The sequence below is a fragment of the Chiloscyllium plagiosum genome, chromosome 15 (assembly GCF_004010195.1).
Source record: "Chiloscyllium plagiosum isolate BGI_BamShark_2017 chromosome 15, ASM401019v2, whole genome shotgun sequence".
NCBI classification, from domain to species: domain Eukaryota; kingdom Metazoa; phylum Chordata; class Chondrichthyes; order Orectolobiformes; family Hemiscylliidae; genus Chiloscyllium; species Chiloscyllium plagiosum.
In genome coordinates, this window is record NC_057724.1 from 39,371,070 (window position 1) to 39,392,445 (window position 21,376).

General features: G+C 39.7%; 1 protein-coding gene, 1 non-coding gene and 1 pseudogene across 4 annotated transcripts in view; all 3 read left to right on the top strand.

Moving 5' to 3' along the window:
- Positions 1-21,376, top strand: part of LOC122557248 (UDP-N-acetylglucosamine--peptide N-acetylglucosaminyltransferase 110 kDa subunit) — an 81,691-nt gene that overhangs the window by 5,642 nt on the left and 54,673 nt on the right. For 2 of the 3 annotated variants that reach the window (XM_043704749.1, XM_043704748.1), the window contains exons 2-6: positions 5,278-5,428; positions 6,649-6,892; positions 11,771-11,839; positions 15,099-15,215; positions 19,163-19,242. In XM_043704749.1, the coding sequence (XP_043560684.1) occupies positions 5,278-5,428; positions 6,649-6,892; positions 11,771-11,839; positions 15,099-15,215; positions 19,163-19,242 (661 nt within the window). The other variant, XM_043704750.1, reaches the window with a different exon arrangement.
- Positions 6,903-11,753, top strand: LOC122557250 (annotated as a pseudogene).
- On the top strand, positions 7,756-7,858 carry LOC122557573. The gene has a single exon (XR_006313875.1). It is a non-coding gene; the product is annotated as a U6 spliceosomal RNA (small nuclear RNA).

Here is a 21,376-nt window from a genome sequence, read left to right on the forward strand (position 1 = left end):
GAGAGCTATTGGTATTCTGACAATACTATGACTTTAAGAGGTGTATTCTATCCTGTTTTTGTTTTGAAAACCGGTTTTAAGACCGCAGTGCCAATCTGTATGTTGGATTTCCAAGAAGTAAGCAGTTTGTGAGGTCTTGGTTGTTTTTAAAAGTTGGAACAATAAAAGCAGCCTGAATGGGAGGGGTCAAGCTCCCCCAGAGTCGGGAATTTGCTTTTTGTTCAGTGACAATTACTGCAGTCTTGAAGCTGGGTTTGGAAGCTACAGTACATCCCTGTCTGCGACTGAGCTTTTCTTTTCCTCCTGGACTGGAGAGTTGCTTGAGAGACTATCTATTTTACTGATTTTGCCTTTGACAAGGGTGTTTATGGGGTGTTTAGTATATTGGAACAGTTACAGTTTTTAGTAGGTAAATAATCCATTATTCTGCTAAGTTTTCCAGTAGTTAATTTATTTCAATTTCTTTCGTCAGTTGTATTTTAACTATAGTGTATGAATAAAGTGTGATTTGTTTCACTACTTTAATCTTTAGGATCCAAAGGGAAATCTCCATGCAAAGGTAGAGGATTTGTGAAAATATTAAATGTGTATTTACCATCACAATCTGGAGTGAGGGGAGGGTTGAACAAAAGGGGAAAGTGAAATTTTGGGTTAGGATATTAGGTAGAGAAGACCTGCTTCATTGCTTCTCAGTAATGAACAGATAATCATTTGGGACAGCTAAGTGTAGATGAATGCACCCAAGGATTCTGAAAGAAGCAAAAGTGGAACTGATGGTGGCCTTGGTCATAATCTGAATGTTCATGCAGTGCCATGTTTGCAAACAGAGCATATCTATGCATATTTTGATAGTTAACTGTTTCCTGGTGCATTCTTTAAAGCAATGAGTCCACTGGCCAACTATCGGCATTCTCTTTTCATGCAGTGTAAATTATTGCTCCTTTTGAGATTTGATCTTCTGATTCTGGCTAAACACAAGATGAACATGTCTTTCTCTCATTCAGCAATACTTGTACTGTATTGTCTTGCCAAATGTCATAAGTATAGGTTGTAGTGTGGAGAAATTGTTAATTATTAGAGACGAAACATTTCTTTGGAAAGGCAGTTGTCAAATGAGGAGAGCCAGTGTAAATTTGTTCATGGCAAATCATATTTAACTGATTTTGAATAGTGGTGAAGTTTGATCAGTGTTTCAGCTGATTTTTGGATATGTAATCGCCTTGTTGGTATTTTGCAATGTGCTGTATGGGGAGTTTCAGTTTGTTGGTCTTTCTGAGCACAGTGCAGATGATTGTGCTTGTATGAGGTCATTGATGCTGGAGTCCCTTCGTGTAATGTCCCAGGCCCAAATCACTTTCAGTTGATTGAATCGTGGTCTTAGCTTCAACAAAATGTCAGAATTTTAGGCTGTATGGTGATTATATGTATTCAGTATCATTCTTAGGGATAGTCAGCATGGCTTTGTGCGTGGAAAATCACGTCTCTCAAATTTGAGTTTTTTTTTTGAAGAGGTAACAGGATTGATGAGGGCAGAGCGGTAGATGTGATCTATATGGACTCCAGTAAGGTGTTTGACAAGATTCCTCGTGGGAGACTGGTTAGCAAGGTTAGATCTCATGGAATACAGGGAGGGCTAGCCATTTGGATACAGAACTAGTTTGAAAGTAGAAGACTGGATGGTGGTGGAAGGTTGCTTTTCAGACTGGAGGCCTGTGACCAGTGGAGTGCTACAAGGATCGATGCTGGGTCCACTGCTTTTTATCATTTTATATAAATGATTTGGATGCAAACATAGGAGGTGTAGTTCATAAGTTTGCAGATGACACCAAAATTGGGGGTGTAGTGGACAGCAAAAAAGGGATCTTGATGGTCTGCAGAGTGGCAGATGGAGTTTAGCTTAGATAAATGTGAGGTGCTGTATTTTGGAAAAGCAAAACTTGTACACTTAATGGTAAGGTCCTGGGGAGTGTTGCTGAACAAAGAGACCTTGGAGTGCAGGTTCATAGCTCCTTGAAAGTGGAGTTGCAGGTAGATAGGATCGTGAAGAAGGCATTTGGTATGCTTTCCTTTTATCGGTCAGAGTATTGAATACGGGAATTGGGAGGTCATGTTGCAGCCATACAGGACATTGGTTAGGCCACTGTTGGAATATTGCGTGCAATTCTGATCTTCCTATAGGAAGAATGTTGTGAAACTTGAAAGGGTTCAGAAAAGATTTCCAAGGATGTTGCCAGGGTTGGAGGATTTGATACAGGGAGAGGCAGAATAGGCTGGGGCTGTTTTCCCTGGAGTGTCGGAGACTGAGAGGTGACCTTTTATAGAGGTTTATGAAATCATGAGGGGCATGGATAGGATAAATAGACAAAGTCTTTTCCCTGGGGTCGGAGTCCAGAACTAGAGGGCATAGGTTTAGGGTGAGAGGGGAAAGAGGGCAACTTTTTCACACAGGGTGGTACGTGTATGGCATTAGCTGCCAGAGCAAGTGAGGAGGCTGGTATAATTGCAGTGTTTAAAAGGCATCTGGATCAGTATATGAATAGGAAGGATTTGGAGGGATATGAGCCAAGTGCTGGCAAAGCGGGCTAGATTAGGCTGTCTGGTCGGCATGGGCAAGTTGGACCAATGGGTCTGCTTCCATACTGTACATCTGTGACTCGATGGTTCAGTGGAGATTTACTTGAGTGATACAAGGGTTGGTGAGCTTTGTTGATGGGACAGAAGGTCTGCAATTCAGAATGTTGTCAACAGCATAGGTTCAGTTCCTGCCCTGGCTGAGATCCCCATCCAAGTCCTGCCTTCTGAACCTCCCCCTTTGTCTGAGACGTATGACCCTCTGCTTAAACTCCAGTTGTCCCTCTCTCTCGTGCATGCATTTCCTTCTGGTCTTCTTCTGGGACTGTGATAACTCTATCTTGAATGAGAACTGGAATGGTGTGCTGTCTTAGGAGAGTAGGATGGTTGATCTGATTAGTCTTGTCACCCAGTGTTTACCAATAATCTATCGACCTGCTTTTTTTTTTAAAAGACTCAGACTCTTGCTTGCACTGTCTTTTCAGGAAGACCATTTTAAAGACTTGTGACCATCTGAATAAAACAAAAATTTTCATTGCGGTCGTAAATTGGTCACCCCTTACTTTTAATTTTATCCCTATTTTTAGATTTTTATAGCAAAGGCAACATCTTTTCCATGTATCTTGTTAAGACCTCTCAGAATCTTGCCTGTTTCTGTCAAATTACTCCTAACTCCAGTGAAAACTGTCCAACCTTTCTAAAACAACCCAGCATTTCAAGTATTTGTCGAGTAAGTACTCTCTTGTTCCAATATATTAGAATTCCTTAAATAAGGTAAATAATGCATATGCCACTCCCGTTTCAATCTCACTGATTCCCTGTATGATTGAAGCATTGCCTCCCTACGTTTCTATTCAATTCCCATCTTGATAAAGAATAGCATACGCAAAGTTTGTGAGAAGATTTGTAGCTCGGGTGCTCGTTGTTGTAGTTCTGTTCGCCGAGCTGGGAATTTGTGTTGCAGACGTTTCGTCCCCTGTCTAGGTGACATCCCCAGTGCTTGGGAGCCTCCTGTGAAGTGCTTCTGTGATCTTTCCTCCGGCATTTCCTCCAGCTCGACAAACAGAACCACAACAGAATAACATACTATTAGTTTTCCTAATTACCTGCATGCTAACCTTTTGTGATTCACACGCAAGGTCACCCAGATGCCTCTGCATTGCAGGTATGTAACATCTAGGTGGTAACTTCCTTTTATTCTTCCTTTCAAAGTGGGCAAATTCACATTCCCACATCAAATCAAATCTTTCCTCGCACGCTTAACCTGTGAAAGCTGTTTGAAGCCTCCTTGTGTTCCCTTCCCAGGTTTCTTTGTGTCACCTGCAAATTTGGCAACTGTACCTTTTATTTTAACCCTGGTCATTTTATAGAAGTTGTAAGAAGTTGAGATTCTGCCACTCATCTTTTCAGCTAGAAACCAACCAACTTGTATGTATTCTGTCCTGTTAGCTAAAGTCATGTCAATATGTCACTCCTTAGACCATGGACTTTCATTTTCTGCACCTCATCAGATGTCTTCTGGAAAGTCAAGTACAGTATATACAGTGCTTTTTCTTTGTGCAGCACATTTTAATTTTGCAAAGAATATGATTTCCCTTTCAACTCACATTTGTCTCCTAAAGTGGGTAGCATAATTGGCCCTTCTTGATTCAATGGTCTCATGGATTTGAGCCAGCATGATAAAGAAATGGGACTACCTGCTGGAACTGACGTGAATGATTTCAAACTTTGTATTGTGGGCAGGATTCTTGCTCCTTGGGGTAAGGAATGTGACAAAAGGGACTTGGGTTTAATGACAATAGCTGGTTAACCTAGTTAAATGCTCCATTATCCAGGAATTAATTTTTCTAATTTTAAATGTGGGTTTAGCTACCTTCCCTGAACAAACATTTGTCTGTGTATCAAAGTGCAATAATTATGCTTGTTCTGTACAGATGCTTGAAGGTTGGGTCTGGCTATATGGAGGCTTGCTGAAATATGTCCTTCTGATTCACTGGAGGATACAAGTCATGAAGCTTGCAGACTTTTTGTTTGAAGGCACTAAAATGGTATTTTATGATTATAGACAAAATACACCACTCCTTTAACTGATGAGCATCAATTTCATTGAGTTTTAAACTCTGCATTGACTAATGGTCCAAAAAAATTCCTGAAATATCAAAGGCTTGCACAATGACAACATTATGTAAACTCAGTTACCTGAACTGGTTATGTAAGAGGAAGAATGTTATTTTCAAGATACATGTTTTATGTAATCTTCATGTTCTATTTTAAATCCAGTGTATGCTTCTTACAATATCCACCCATTGTTAAGATTAACTACTTCACCACTAACATTAGCAGATCCCATCTCTGCCTTAGCCATTTGCTGCTGAAAGCTCCTTTCATTCTTTTATTGCTTCAGAGCGCCTTTAATGCTTTCCTGCCATCTTCCTTTTCTCTTATTCAACCATCTCCCTCCTGGTTGACAACCTTGTTTACTCTTGAGGAGAAATCTTAACATGTTTTGTTCTATTAAATAAATTCCTTTTACGGTTGTCCAGCTTTACAGAACATCGCAGTTATGATTACATGGTAGCAAGTGTTTTTGAGTGATCTGTGTGCCTTTCATGTTTGTACATTTTCATTGTTTTTTTTTTAAAATGTATTTTTTTTTTCTACTGGCTCTTGTGTAAGTAGCACTAAAAGTGCATGCTTCCATTCCAGGGTTAGCAGAACTGGCGCATCGTGAATATCAAGCAGGAGACTTTGAGGCAGCTGAGAGGCACTGCATGCAACTTTGGAGACAAGAGCCTGATAACACTGGTGTGCTTTTGCTTCTCTCCTCCATACATTTCCAGTGTCGCAGACTGGACAGGTAACTAATCCACTTGATGTAAGGTCACCCTCAGCATCCAGTGCTCCATGGAAAGTAGCACCAGCCTATTCACCCTCTCCTTATAGCTCAAACCCTCATTGTAAATCTTTTCTAGCCCTTGCAAATTTTACAGCATCTTTCCTATAGCAAGGAGACCAGAATTCCAAAAGCAGTCTAACCAATGCCCTGTAAGTTGCAACATGACCTTCCAATCATCAGGGGCATGGATAGGGTGAATAGTCAGGTGAGGTTTGAGAAGACTTATAGCTCAGGTTGAGGTTCTGGATGTAGATTTGCTCGCTGAACTGGAAGGTGCATTTCCAAACGTTTCATCACCCTACTAGGTAACCTCTTCAGTGGGGCTCCAGATGGGACAGCACATCCATCCTCTGACAAGCCAAACAGAGAGAGAGAGAGAGACACAAGAATTCCTAGAAGCATGGCATTCCAACCGCAACTCTAAGATCAAACACATTGAGTTAGACCCCATCTACTACCCCCTCAAAAAAGAACAGGAAATGACATCACAAGAAATGTCACCACAGGAAATGACATCACCATCCCAAAGTTAACCAAAAGCACAAATAGAAATCAGGAATCATCAACAGTTATTGGCCTCAAGGCCCACTGGAGATGTTACATAGTAGAGTGACAAAATGTCTGGAAATGAACCTTGCAGCTCAGTGAGCAAACCTATATCCTGAATAGTCAGGTCTTTTCCCCAGGATGGGGAAGTCTAGAACTAGAGGGCATTGGTTTAGGGTGAGGGGGGAAAGATATAAAAGAGACCTAAGGGGTAACATTTTCATGCAGAGAATGGTACATGTATGGAATGAGCTGCCAGAGGAAGTGGTGGAGGCTGGTACAATTGCAACATTTAAAAGGCATTTGGATGGGTATATGAATAGGAAGGGTTTGGAGGGATATGGGCCAAGTTGTGGCAAATGGGACTAGATCAGATTAGGATATCTGGTCAGCATGAAGAAGTTGGACCAAAGGATCTGTTTCCATGCTGTACATCTGTAAGTTATTGAAAACCTTTTCATTGGAAAATTCAATAAACTGCCTTTTTAATAGGGTTAATTCAGTCAATGTAATGTAGTTAAAAGAAACATGTTTTCATGACCATACAAAATAAGTAGTCTGATCACAAAGTGTATTTTACTATGTGATGCGAGGATATAAAAATAAAATTTAAACAACCTTTTATCCTTTTTTAGGTCTGCTCACTTTAGCACTCTGGCTATCAAACAGAACCCCATGTTGGCTGAGGCTTATTCAAACTTGGGAAATGTCTACAAAGAGCGTGGACAACTTCAGGAGGCTATTGAACATTATCGACATGCCCTTCGGCTCAAACCAGACTTTATTGACGGATACATCAACTTGGCAGCAGCACTGGTTGCAGCAGGAGACATGGAGGGTGCAGTGCAAGCCTATGTATCTGCCCTACAGTATAATCCTGTACGTAAAGAAGTAATTTTAGTCAGATTTTTAAACTTGAGTTTCTGGTATAAAGACTGTAGGTTATCTACTGTTGTTTCAGCTAACTGTAAACTTGAAGCTGCAGTTCCACTTTGGCTTCAGTTTTGTTTTCTGATTGCAATTTTGTTTTATTTTAAATTTTCTTGTAGGGCACTTTTTTTTTCATTTGTCTTTTAATGCCATTTGCAGTGGGAAAGACTCCAGTTGGTGAACATAGAAATTGATAAACTTCCCGAGCATACTCAGTTTAGACTATCTATAGTTTAGTTGCTGAATGGATCTTTCAGGGCTGATTGGGAAGAGTCCTGTTTGCTAGTCAGTTTGTTGATCTTGGATGGTGACAAGCAATGCTGAGAAGTTATTTTCTATGTGCACATAGTTAAAGCTCCTTGCAAATTGACAAAGGTTGAGTCCTTGATCAGCAGTTATTTATCATTTTGGATTTCTGTCATTTTTCATTCAACCCCATAAAGATTTCACTTGCGTTCTTTCTGCTCTTGGTTCGTGGATCTGGAAATAAATAAGGGTTGGTTCCAGGCATCTCGAGAGGAGCAGAAACAGCAAGGACCTCCAAGATGTGCATGGTCAGCTATACAATTTGCTGTAAATTGAATAGCCTCTGATCAAACAAATTTAAATTCTATGTGGAACGGTGATTCTACTGCTTTGTATTATGGAACCTGTATAGCAATACTGATTCTCCAAACAATCTGTCAACCCATTTTCTGAAGATTTAGACCTGTGCTTGATTATCTGTTTGTCTGAAAGATGAAAAGACAGAAGCTAAACGTGATCCTTATAGTGTAAAGTTGGCTGAAATGCCTAATCTCACCAGGATAGACACTAACTTCGGCAGCAGATGCTAAAATGGGAGCAATACAGAGATGATTAGCATGGTCCCTGTGCAAGAATGCCATGGAAATTCATGATGTTCCACCTCCCTGACGCTTTTTGAATACCCAGTGACCAAGAGCGAGATCGGGCTTGTGGCTGCAGAGATGGAAACAAATGATAATCTATAGCCATGGATGATGCAGTTGCTCACAATATGGCTCTGGTATGTGCATCATCTGCTGGTGATGATGCCCCTTTGTGCTGTTTTCCCCTCTAGAGTTGATCACCCAAAACAGCAGGGTGTAATGGTTGGATTGGGACAAAAAGATAGTAATGTTGATTGAAGCCTGGAGGAAAGGGGGCATCCTGATGTTGAAATATCCTGTTGTGCATGGTATTGTCATCAACTGGGATGACATGAGAAAGTTTTGGCATCATATGTTTTACAGTGAACTTTGTTCCTGAAGAACACGGTCTTCACAGAAGACCCCTGAACCCCAAAGCAAACAGAAGAGATGACCAATGATTTTTAAAACTATCCATACCAATGCCATGTTCCCTTCCAGGCTGTGCTGTTTCTGTATGCCTCTGGTAGAACCATTTGTATTGTGATGGGCTTTCCATCACAAAGGTCCCTGCCCTCTGTGATTCATTGTCTGGGTTTGGCTGGTTGCGATCTGATTGACAACTACCCCATGAAGATACTGACAGGCTACCCTTTATCACCACAACGGAGGGAGAAATTGTCTGTCTGACCTAAAGAAGTTCTGCTTTGTTTCACTGAAGATGTCCACTGCTGCTTCCTCCTCCACTCTGGAGAAGAGGTAGGCAGGTAATTAATCATTTTAGATGCTCTGAGGCCCTCTTGATACCATATCCCATATATCTCATATCTCATGTGTTATGTATGTGACTATTTATAAAGGAATCATGCAAGCATGATGCAGATTTCAGGAAAGATTTGTATGTGAACACCACCTTGGCTGGTGCTACTACGTATCCTGGTGTTGCAGACTATGCAGAAGGAGATCACGACTCTGGCTCCAAGAACTGTGAAAATAAAGAATATTGCCCCATCTGTATGTAAATACTCAGTCTAGATTGCAGGTTCTATCCTGGATTCCTTGTCCACCTTGAGAAAATGTGGATTAGCAAATGATCTGTACTTCCTTACTTGCTATGATTTACCTGTGCTGCTCTCAAACAAAGCTTTTTTGCTCTAAACAGTACATATGACTATGTAAATCAAGCCCTCTAAATCTGGACCATCCATCATCCTCTGCAAGTGCTTCTAAGCACAATAACTTACACAATGATTGTGCAAGATGAATTGGCATGCCTTTAGTGTTTGTCTCAGGAATAAAAATTGGAATAGTAGTGGGAACAAAAAACTCTACGGGTATGCAAACTCATATTCCCAATGCATTCTATGTACTACCTTCCACTAATTGTTGTCCCAAAGAGGATCAGTATTTTCAGCATACTGAAAAGATTGTTCAAAACATGCCAGACCCATTAGGCACTTTGTAGTCAGCAGTAAGGCTTATCTCTAATGTTGGAAGATATAAGAATTGAGATAAATAGCTTTGGCCTTCCATTCATACAGTGATGTTTTTATTTTGAAAAGATCTGTATTTGAAATACTAAGTGTAGCGGAAATAAGTGAAAAGAAGGTAAATGGGAGCAGTAGCTTTGCATAAAACACCACCTCGCATGAATGACTACTATACATTGCATAATTAATTTTGAGACAGGCAGGCTTGCCAAAAGAATGGGTTTGAGGTAATAATACTTAATTGCAATCTTGAGTATGGGTTGGTATTTTGAAAGCAATGCAAGGTTGCGTTTTGCTAACCTATTTTGAAATCTAGGTAGTCATTCCGTGCAGAATGCCTGGCTACTTGTCACCATTATACTAATAGATTTTTAAATGTACTTTCATGCAACCTGGGGTTCAGTGGCAAAGCCAGGATTGACTTTGAAGCAAATTCCAAATGTGCTTGAAAAGATGGTGCTGAGTTATGCCTTGAATTATTGCTGTCAGTCTGCAGCTATGCTATTAGCAAGGGAGTTTCAGGCTTTTGATCCATGTAGTTCCAACTCTGAATAGTGCATGACTTTGAAGAAGCTTGCAGGTGTTGGTCATATGTCTGCTCCTCTTATCCTGGATAGGGGATTTAGAATATACCGTCAGGAGGCTCGAGTCGTCGTAGTGCATCATGTGTGTTGTATGCATACTGTTACGTAGGAAGAGGAGTAAAATTTGGAAGTAAAAAATGGGATGCTAGTCAAGCTGGCTCCTTTGTCCTGATGGTATCAAGCTGCTTCAGTGTTGCTGGAGCTGCCACTGTCCAAACAAGCAGAAAATGTTCTGTCATATCTGACTGTTTGCTTGTAGCTGGTAGGCAGACTGGTCGTGCTCAGTTTCTAGTCACTCTGGACTTGTGATGGTTTGGGTGGAAAAAAGTGGTCTCTTCTGTTGGAGGAAGGTTCAATATCTGAGTTGTGAATAGTTCTGAACATTCTGTAGTGGACAGTGGAAACTTATCACCTTGAGATGGAAAGAAGGTAATTGCAGTTGAAGATGTTTGGACCAAGGGCAGTACTCCTGCAGCAATGTAACAACTGAGTTGACTGGCTTCCAACAATCACAAGCATTTAGTTGTGTGAGAAACTAGAGTATAAATGTCTCGTTTAAAGCTTTGGGTTAGAGTCTTTGCTGAAAATCCTTTTATAGTTTAACATAGGCCTGATGGTGTTGTTTTCATAGCAATTTCCAACCATAAGGAGAATTTTTTTCAAACAATGCTGATAGCCCACAAGTGTAAGTTTGAATTTGCTGTCCTTGTTAAGGAAGAAATGGAAGACCAAAATGTGCATTAACTTGTCAACTGTGTTCTAAAGAAATATTCAAGGTATAGTTGGTATACCATGATCTTGAAATACAATAATGAGTCAATTGGAATAGATGGCCCTTACGTGCAAAGTCCCCTCTAGGTAAAATCTACTTATGTAACTGAAATTTAGTAGAAAAGATATAGCATTATTATTATTTGAGTTCAGGATCAAGTCAGACAATAAGATTGAGCTTTTGTTTTTTGTGAGCAAGAACAGTTATCCAAGGACTTTGCAGTGGAAGAGGATGACCAGGAAGGTGTGCAGTCTGAGTATTTTTAATGGTATTTGATCTTGTGTATTGTCAAAACCTAGGTATGGCTTTGAAGTGGAGCATGTTTAAAAGCTGAGACACAATTGGATCAGGATGTACAAAAATCTAGCTCTGTTATTAAGTTAATAATTTTTAAAATAACTGCTAATAGAAGCTTTTCTGACTATTTTGAATCCTGCAACTAATGGCAGTGCTGCCTTGACTACTTGGATAGGACGTAAATATGAGATTTCAGAATAGAAGTTGTTTCGTTATCAATTGGGGCATTAGCATAATCCTGACATTTGATTGAAGTTAAAATCTTAGTGCCTGTAAAATAATTTTTCATTAGTTTTAAATGTTTATATACTATCATCAGCTTTCCTGTTACAAAGTGAATTGTAAGCAGTGCCATCTGAGACATGCTAGTAATTAATTGTCACCTGCAAATCAAATTTTGTTTTGCTGTTTTTCACGTAGCTTTGGGTTTGTTCAGTTTCTTAATATTTAGCTTTGCAGACATGACAGCTCCAACCTTGTGGTAAGCCAGCTATGTGACAGCTGGTTAGTTTTTTTTTAGGGCTATAGTCTGAAAAATGATTTTTTTTTTTGTTGAAGCGATGTCTGTAGACTGGAACCACTGAACAGCTTAATTTGCACTTTGAGACTGCTGTATATAGCTTAGGAACAATGCACATAAAGTGAGATAGTTGGATAAAATTCAGCAGCAAACTGACTAGAGAATTTGGAGATGTAATTCATATCTCATTTTAAGTGAGATTCATAATATGATTTGTATTTATATTTAAATTTATAATCAAAACTCTTTTCTGGTACATGAGTCATAAATAAACTTATTACTCTTGTTTTAACAGGATTTGTATTGTGTTCGCAGTGACCTGGGGAACCTCCTTAAAGCCCTGGGTCGCTTAGAAGAAGCCAAGGTAAGTGGTGGTGGTAATTAATTCATACCGTGAAGAGAAACTCTTAGGCAGTCATGATAGCAATCTATCATCCTGACGAGTAGTTACTTTGAGTGGATAGTAACCACGGAAAATGATCGACTGTGTACCCCCTTGTCAGACATGGCTGGAGGAACCTGACTGAACAAGTGTAGTAAGAAAATGAGGCTCCTGTGGCTAAGTAAATAGACTTCCTGAAAAGGATTGGCTGAAATTGTATGAATTAGTACAGTCCTCCCTCTTTTTTTGTTTCTCCCCCTTAATTCTGTCTCTGTTACAGAGACATGTCAGCTACTTTCACCATCTGCACTCCTCACACAGACCGTCAACATTAATGGGAAGAAAGGTTGCATTTGTAATGGCTGCTATTACCGTGTCAGTTCCCAAATTTTGAGTTCTCAAACCTTTTGTTTCTGAAGTGCTGGTTTTGTCTTGAGAAATGAACCGATGTACCAGATTTGCTCAGTTAATAAGGTGGCTTCTAGCAGCTGAATTTCTTTTCGATGTAGTGTAGTCCTGACACTTAAGTGGTGTTGATCACCCATTGTTTCAAATTTACATTTTAATGTATGTGTATGTATATATATATGTACATGTTTACATGTGTATATATACATATAAATACACCCTTTTGGAGAGTTAAAAGCCACCTTATGCAAAGCCACTGAGGGGCAATGAATGTGAGGAGAGGGGGACCTCATCCAGAGTCCCTCAACCTGACATTCTGAGTCCCGCGCGCTTGCAAAGTGGAGTGTCTGCGCAGCGTAGCTGTCCATTTGACTTTGTGTATGTGTGCTTATGGGGTAGAGTGAGAGGGCTTGGTGGGTGGATGTGGGGAGGTGGGGTTACAATGATCAATGGGGTAAATAGTGCCTCAGCCCACAGGCCGTTGAATGGAGAGCTAACTTTCAGCGCATTCCACTGCGGCTTCAATCTGTATTAAGTGAGACTGCGCTTGCTCCTCGATGCTGACTTCTTTATTTCAGCGGTGGAAGGCGATAGTTAGATGTTTCGTTCGATGAAGTATAAAATGAGATTTCATTTAAAGCTCTGATCGGTACATTTAAAAGGCAAAACCAGTAGATGTTTAGTGTAGCTAGTTTGTAAATACAACTTTTTTGTGATTTATATGGAGGCCCTTTCTTCCTTGAATTTGAGGCTGTCTGGTATGGAAAGGAGGTCTGAGAATAACAACCCTTGCTCCACCCTACCCTCTCCTGCACTCCCTTGCCCATCCCTTGCTGGTGTGTTTCCAATTTGGATAGGCAAAATCTAAACCTAAGTTTACAGTTTTTTTTGGTTCGGTGAGTAGATGCCTTCACAGCAGACTACCGAATTTTTATTTTTTTTGTTTTTGTTGTCGTTCTTGGTTTTTCTTTCTCAAAGTTGGTGCCCCAAACATGTCATTGTCAGATGCAGTTGTACATTTCAGCACTTTGAATGCATGAATTGAAGCTAAACACATTAACTGCTTTGGAACATAAGCGTGAAACTGTCTGTTTTTTTTCTTTCAGAAGATTGCATTTTAGAACAAATCCAGGAATATGTTGTTGGACTCTTTACTAACTATTTTGTCTTTCTTATTTGTCTTTTTCGTTTTCATGATTGATATTATACATAGAAGGTTTCAGGCGGGTGAAAGCTCTCCCCTGTAGGTGCCTCGCTGACCGGAGGTCGAGGCCAGGATCTAGGGGTGACACCGTCTGCTCTTCCCATCATCGACTACCCTGAAAATGAGATGAAATAATGGTAACGGGTTTGTAGCACTGCCACAAACAATTTGCCTCCATGCCTGAGTTCTTCTGTCTCGTGGCTTCCAAAAAAGTGTCTAAATAAGTATTCATATTTACTACTTAAAAATGGGAAAAATAACTGTAATTGGGAAGAAAAATTGTTCAACTTGATGCGTGTTTTTATAGTAGCCACTGTCTTAGAAAAAAAAATATTTATATATTTAAAATTGGCAATAGCTCTACAAAGTACCAGTAAAGCTTCTAACTACTGATTTTGTTAATTTCTTTCCTCTTTGTTTGGTTTGCAGCAATCTGCTCTACTGATCATGCGCTGTGAGCCTGCAGTAACGCATAGGCTGCGCGGCGATGCGCATGCGAGCGCCTGCGTTATTCAGTAGATAGCTGGCTGCGCATCTACCTTAGATAGTTCTGAGTGAAGTGTCCAGGTTGTCACTGGTGCTTGTTAATTCTGACTGGTGTCAAAAGAACAATATGTGCAGCATAGCCTTATACAGCTGCTCAGTCATAATACTTTTAATTTTTCTAGTTCTTTGAACTCTAACTTTTTTAATCTGTTTGATTGAACTAATGATTTTTAGTTTTGATATTTGGCTTCAATAGTGATTTATTTCTTCTTGGGTACAGTGAAATTGGCAATATGTGTTCAATTCACAGCCTGGATAATTTATCACTTGTATCTCTAGTGATTTCTTTGTGCCTGAGGTACAAAGTGCTGAGGACTACCAGTGGTATTTATTTCAGCTGGCTATTTACTTTGCAGTTTTGCATCTGCGCATGCGTGCGCTGTGCTGCGATTTTTGTTTTTTAAAAAAAAAAAATTTTTTCCAAACCTGCGCCTGCGAACTGCTGGTGACGCCGCTGCAACATGTTGCAGAGCCGTGCATGGCGCATTGGCAATAGCGCTTTGCGTTACAGGGACCTTTATCCTCATCCAGCACTCATTTGAGGTTGTGCACTTTGCTCTTCAGTGTATTTTCATAACTAGTGAAATATCCATTGATTTTAGAACCTTCGAAGGCAGTTTTTAATGTGTAATCTGGAACATTCCATACCCTTTTGTATGCTCAATTACACTTCTGTAAAATCAATGCTGGTCACATCTCTAATAAAACCTGTAGTGGAAAAGGATATACCTATAAAACAGCTGCAGAAACTCTTTCAATAAGTTAACAGGTTCTGCAGCAAACAAAACAAATGTAATCTTGTTTTAAGTAGTCTGATAATGGTAAAGGTGGAAAAAGACAGAACTGTATTCTTGCACAAATTCATAACTGAAAAATGGCTAGCTGCAAGTGGGTTGAGGTTTTTGCGCATGCTCTCATGGGGCCAGCGAGCGAATTCAGCGCTAGCCTTTACTGCAGGTTCACTTTTGCCTGGTGTGAGAATAAGCACTAATAAAGTTTTCTTTTGCTTCCTTTCAATCTTTGTTACAAATCTCCCATCCCTTCTTCCTGGTTCCCTCTCTTGTTTCACTTGAACTAATTAAGGCTTGTTACCTGAAAGCGATTGAGACTCAGCCAAACTTCGCTGTTGCCTGGAGCAACCTTGGATGTGTGTTTAATGCCCAGGGAGAGATTTGGCTAGCTATCCACCACTTTGAAAAGGCAAGTGATCAACACTTTCCACAGGACACTTGAATATCCCCTCTAAGCAAAAATGTGATGTTGTAACTTTGGTTTTGATCACACAAATGCAATAAGTGTTTATTTAATGGGATGTTTTGATCATCTGAGTATTTGATTTTTCTTTGTTTAGCTTTTTCTGGAAATTTTGTGGTCTCCTGTCGCAATATCCAGCTGTCTCGGAGTGTTTAGACTTCCTGAATTTCCAGAAGGCCATCTTGGATACATGTTTTTGCCTATGTTTAATTTGCCTAATTAAAAATAAGGCCAATATTATTTTTGACCTACATTCACTTTGTTAACCAGCTGTGCCAATTCAGGATTCATTTTGATAAGCTACCTGTCTGCTGTTACTGTACATTTTGTTTAAGGCTGGCTATCTTTCAAATAATTTCCAAATGAGAGAGAGTATCTGGTCTCTGATCAGCGGTCAAATTATTGTGTGAGCTCATTGAATTGTACCATGCTATTCTGTTAGACCTGTATCTTGGAGGAATTTTATTTGAGAGTTTAAAATTTGGAAATTTGAGTAATACACAATATTTTCTGTGCAATGGTAGTGTAATTGCTAGTGTATGACTTCATCTTTACATCTACTGAAAATTGACATTTATTCATGCATCGGTCCTCTCGGGTCAGTAAGCTTTCAAGAATTGCTTTTGTGCTCTAAAGTAGCAAGTTTGTCATTTTAACATTGAAAGTTTCTGACCTAAATACTACTGTTGCTAGAACAATTTTTGCAGCTCTCCACAATTTCATTTGGTATCCCAATAAATTAAACTATTCTCAAATTTAAGAAAATAGGATTTTTTTTTTTCATTGAATTATTACAAGGTATGGTTACTTTCATTAAAAGACAGATGAATAGAATGAAACTTTACAGTCAAACACCTTGCAAACTTAATTACATTCCATATTGCCAGTAACTGTCTCTGGATATGTACTGAAGTTAATTGACCCTACATGGTGCTCCTTGCTAAAGATCTGAGGGCTGGGGCCAAAATTGGAGAATTGTCTCGCAGACTAGATTAACAACAGACTTTGTTTGTGAGATATGATTTGGTGAGTACACAAATACCCCAGATGCCACCATTACCATCCCTTGGTATGTCCTGTCCCATCAGCACAGGTCAGTATGCAGTTGGGGGAGAGTTGCTCAAACCTTGTGATTACCATCCCCAGTTGTCAGCTGATGAATCAGGACTCCGCCATATTGAACACCACTTGGAGAAAGCAGTGAGAGTAGAAGGGTGCAGAACGTATTCTGGGTGTGGGATGTCAATATTCATCATTGAGTGGCTTGGCAGTACTACTACTAACGGAGGTTGTTGAGTCCTAAAGTGCAGTTTTAGACTGGTCTGGGGTAGGTGTTGAGGAAACTAACAAGAGGGAAAATATATTTCATCTGCCAGCTGCCGAGGCATCTGTTCATGACCATATTGTTGGTGGAGCTGCCAATGAGTCCTTGTGGCAACAAAGACCTGTTTTCACATTGAAGATGCCTGCATTGTGTTGTTTGACCTTACTTGGTTGCAAAATGGAATAGATTTTTATGCAAATTTAGCAACTCCAACATAGCCTACAAGATCTCCTGGAGGCCATCAGCCGTAGAAGAATTTTACTCTAACAGAATCTAGAACCACCTGGTGTGGAGTCTGCTTTACTTCCAGTACTATAGAGGGTGCAGGAGAGCATGCTAAGAACAGCACCAGGCATACTTAAAATTGACTTGATGGAACTGCAACACTTGATTACGTGTTGCCAATCAGCATAAGTAGCAAGTGATAGAGCTAAGCGATTCCATATCTGAGATCTCAGTACTTCAGTCTTGCCACATCCGGTAGTCAATGGTGATAGACCATTAACACCTCGTTGGTGGAGGAGGATTCGCAAATATCCTATCCTCCTTGATAGAGTCCAGCACATCAGTGCAAAAGACAAGGGTGCAGCATTTCAAAATTTTTGGTTTTGGCCAAAAGTACTGACTAGATCATTGTCCCCAACATTTCAAACTCCGTCTTTAGTTTGATTCATTCCAGATGATATCAAGAAATGGTTAGAATCACTGGAAACTGCAAAGCTTATGTGTCGTGAACATATTCCAGAAATACTATGGATGATTTGTGCTCCAGAACCTACTGCACCCCTAACCAAGTTGTTCCCGTACAGCTATGATACTGGCATTTATCTAGCAACGTAGTAAATTGTTCAGTTACTACTTGTAGACAATAAAAGCAGGACAAATCCAATCCGTCCAGTTACTAATCCATCAGTCTACTCTTGATCATGAATAAAATAATGGAGCGGGCCATCAATTATACTATCAATCCTGGCAATAACCTGCTCACTGACTAACAGTTTGGTTCTCCCCAGGATTTTTCCACTCTTGACATTCATTTCAGACTTTGTTCAAACCTTTTGACAAAAGACCCTAAGCTGCACAACTAGGTGTGAATGAAGTTTGAGGTGAGAATGACTGCCCTTGATATTTGCTCTGGTGTAGCATCGAGTTGTTGGCTTGGACAAGTTGGACTGAAGGGTCTGTTTCTGTGCTGTGTATCTCTATGCATTTCTCCAAGTTGCCCCTGTAAAACTGGACTGAATGGGAATAGAGTGGAAAGCTGTCTTCAGTTTGCAGTTGGAGCCAGCACAAAGGAAGGTGAATGTGATTATTACAGGATAGTCATTTCAGCTGCATTCCTTCACAGTTCTTTAGGATAGTGTCTTAGACCCAACTGTCTTCAGCAGCTTCATCAATGACATTCCCTCCATCATATGGTCAGAATTGGGGATGTTCACTGTTAGTGTTCAGTCCCATTCCTGATCCCTCAGTTATTATGCCTGCCTGATTTGAGAGTATGAGAATGTATTGGTGTCATCTGATGCCTGACTATTTTAAGCTTCAGTTGTCCCTCACTCGGCTGATGGCAAATGGTGCCATTTATTGCTACCATATGTTGTCTACTCCAACTGAAGTTGAAGTTCACATCTTATTTTATGCATTCACACAGGACTCTCTCTGTAAGATCTTTTCCCCCTAGAAGCTTTCGGTTACATGCCAGCCACTGGGTTTCTCCTTTGCATATAGTCGGTGGCAGAGACTTTGGGCATTTTGCTCCTATATTTTGGAGTTCTTTCTCGAACCTGTGTTTGCCTCCTTTTCAAACAAAAATCTCTTCAGTTTCTGTTTTTGACCATTTCTAATCTCATTTCCAGGTCAGTGTTTGTTTTCTTTGTGCATGTCTGTGAATAACTACCTTTAATGGTTTAAAAAAATTTGTTCAAAAATGCTTCTTTTTGCTCTTCCTTTCCATATTATTATTTCTGCCACTGAAATTGATTGATTGTAAATTCTATGTTTTTACCTGAACAAACCAACTCAGCATAGACAAGGGAATGTTTGTGAGGTTCAGCATAATACTTGAATGATGCTTATTATTAAAATATAGTTACTATTAAAAGCAACACCCATTACAACAATCAAGCTCTGATCTATTTAGTGTCATCACCAAGGATGTTTTGATTATAAGAGGTAACTAAGGTTTGGTGCATCTTGCCTGGATGGAAGGTAATTACATGAGCCATGCTTTTGTTTGAGCTGTTTGTAGTAACTTATACCCAATAAATATTAGGGATGATTTTAAATTATTAATTGTGAAAACCCAAACATTCAGAGTCTATAGTTTAAAACTGAAGACCCTAGATCTTTTTATTAAAACAAAACCTGTTTGTATAAACTGAAGTTCCATTATTGAACAGTGTCATAGTCTTGTAACGTTTCTGATGTCTTGGCTCAATCCAGTGTGTATTTGAATTCAGTTTGGTTTTCATATTTTGTCTTGGCTTGACAAAATATTCAAATTTTTTTTTCAGATAAATTTAAAATCTTTATTCTTTGAGTTTTATGATAGTTTATAATTGAATTCTAGGCTGTTACCTTGGATCCCAATTTCTTGGATGCGTACATCAACTTGGGAAATGTTCTGAAGGAGGCTCGCATTTTTGACAGGTGAGCAAAAGTAGTATTAAGTTTAAATCTTTAAACCCAAAGTTTGTGGTAGCCGACCAATATAGATTGATAAGTGAATCTATAAGTAAAATAAAAGCTTCCATAGTTCTCAAGAGCTGCTCTCGAATGAAAGAGACAGTTGACTAATGGGGAGTTTAATTTGAGGGCCAACATGCCTTGCATGTGATTGAAAAAGTGGAACCTTTAGTGGTTACCTCAGCCAGTGTGCAGGAATTTGTAACCGCGCTTTTGACATGACTCTGCATTGCAAATCTGATGTCCAGCCAACTGAGCTAGCCCAAATCCCTACAAAGCTTGCATTGTTGAGTTTTGAAACTGCTCCACTTCTCTCCTCTTCAATCCTTTTGTCCACTGAAGAGTACATTACATCATTGTCTCAATGTTGAATGCCATCAAGGATTCACATTTTTGGAATCTCTTCTGGAGGAGGGATGATCTGTAAGAAGGATGCATGGCACCTGAATTGGTAGGGGGCTGATATCCTGGCAGATTTACTCATGCTACTTGGGAGGCTTTTAAACTAGTTGAGCGATGGAGGGCAGAGAGATCTCAGTGGTTAGCTCTGCCGCTTCAGTGCCAGGGACATGGCTTTGAATCCACGCTAGGGTAACTGTCTGTGTGTAGTTTACACAATTTCCCTGTGTGGGTTTCCTCTGGATGCTCCAGTTTCCTCCCACAGTCCAAAGATGAGCAGGTTAGGTGGACTGGCTAAACTAAATTGCCCAAAAGGTGGTTTCGGTAAATTCAGGGTGATAGATGGTTCTGGGTGGGATGCCCTCCAGGGTCTGAATGGACTACACTATAGGGCTGTTGAATTTAAAAAAAACTTTCTAATGTTGACTGGCTAGTTAGTAGGCACAGCTTCAGGTATACAGTCAGCACTCGTGGAGAATTTTGGGCATGCACAGTCTTAGTTTGATCTTGGGCATAATTGCTCTTTGTATGATATTTATCTTCTGGTAACCCCCTGGTTAGGGGGTTATCAGAATATAACCCCCTGTAGTAGTAATACATTTACGTGGATTTCTATATCGTGTCACAATTTGCCCTCTATCAATACAATGTCAATCAATACAATAAGGGTTTTTTTATAGCACTGCTACATATTAATAGTGAAGTCCTCTTTTTAAAAAAAAAGATTAATTACATATTATCTCTGAACTTGGTGTTTCAGTGCCTTTATACCAACTGGTAATAGTAATATTTCGGCAGTCTGATCTAAAACTTAAATCAATTATTCATGAAATGAGTGGCAATATAGTAATTGTACAAATCATGTTGCGTCCCCTTCCTCCTCCCTTCAGTATCTATTTAAACTTGTTTCAACCATGTTTAACCTTTGCTTTGCTATTCATATCTTGAATGGCTGACTAATTGTTTTGGGTATGTTTGCATTACTTGCTGGTTAATTTAGCTCTGTCCTACCCTCAAAAAAAAATTAGTTTTGCATCCATTAAATTCTATTGCATAGTGTCAGCAGTGAGTCAGTGTACTAGTATTAGGCCACAGGTGCAGTTTTGAACTACTTCTATACACAGAAGCAGCACTAGGATGAGGATACCAGGTCTGATGGCGTTATGTTTGTGATACTTAACTTCTAATCTAAAGGCATAGACTACTTAGACCATAAAACATTAGGAGCAGAAATTAAGCAATTTGGCCCATCGAGTCTGCTTGCCATTCAATCAGCTTTCTCCCCATAACTTTTGATCCCCTTGGAGCTATCTTGGTTTTATCTATCTTGGTTTTAAGTATGCACAATGACCTGGCCTCCACTGCCTTCTGTGGAAATAATTCCACAGATTCAGCACACTCTGGCTGAATAAGTTTCTCCTTATCTCCTTACTGTAAGGCTGAGAGTCATATTCTCATCTTTCCTGCAAATGAAACATCTTCCCAATGTCTACTTTGTCCAGGCCATTTTTAATACTATGGTAGCTTCAATCAGATTCCACTCCTTCTAAACTCCATCGAGTATAGTCCTAGACTCCTCAAACATTCCTCATGTTAAACTTTTCATTCCTGGGATTATTCTCATGAACCTCCTCTGGATCTGCTTGAGGACAAATAATATTTTTCCCAATACTTCAGATTAGTTGAGATCCTCTAAGAC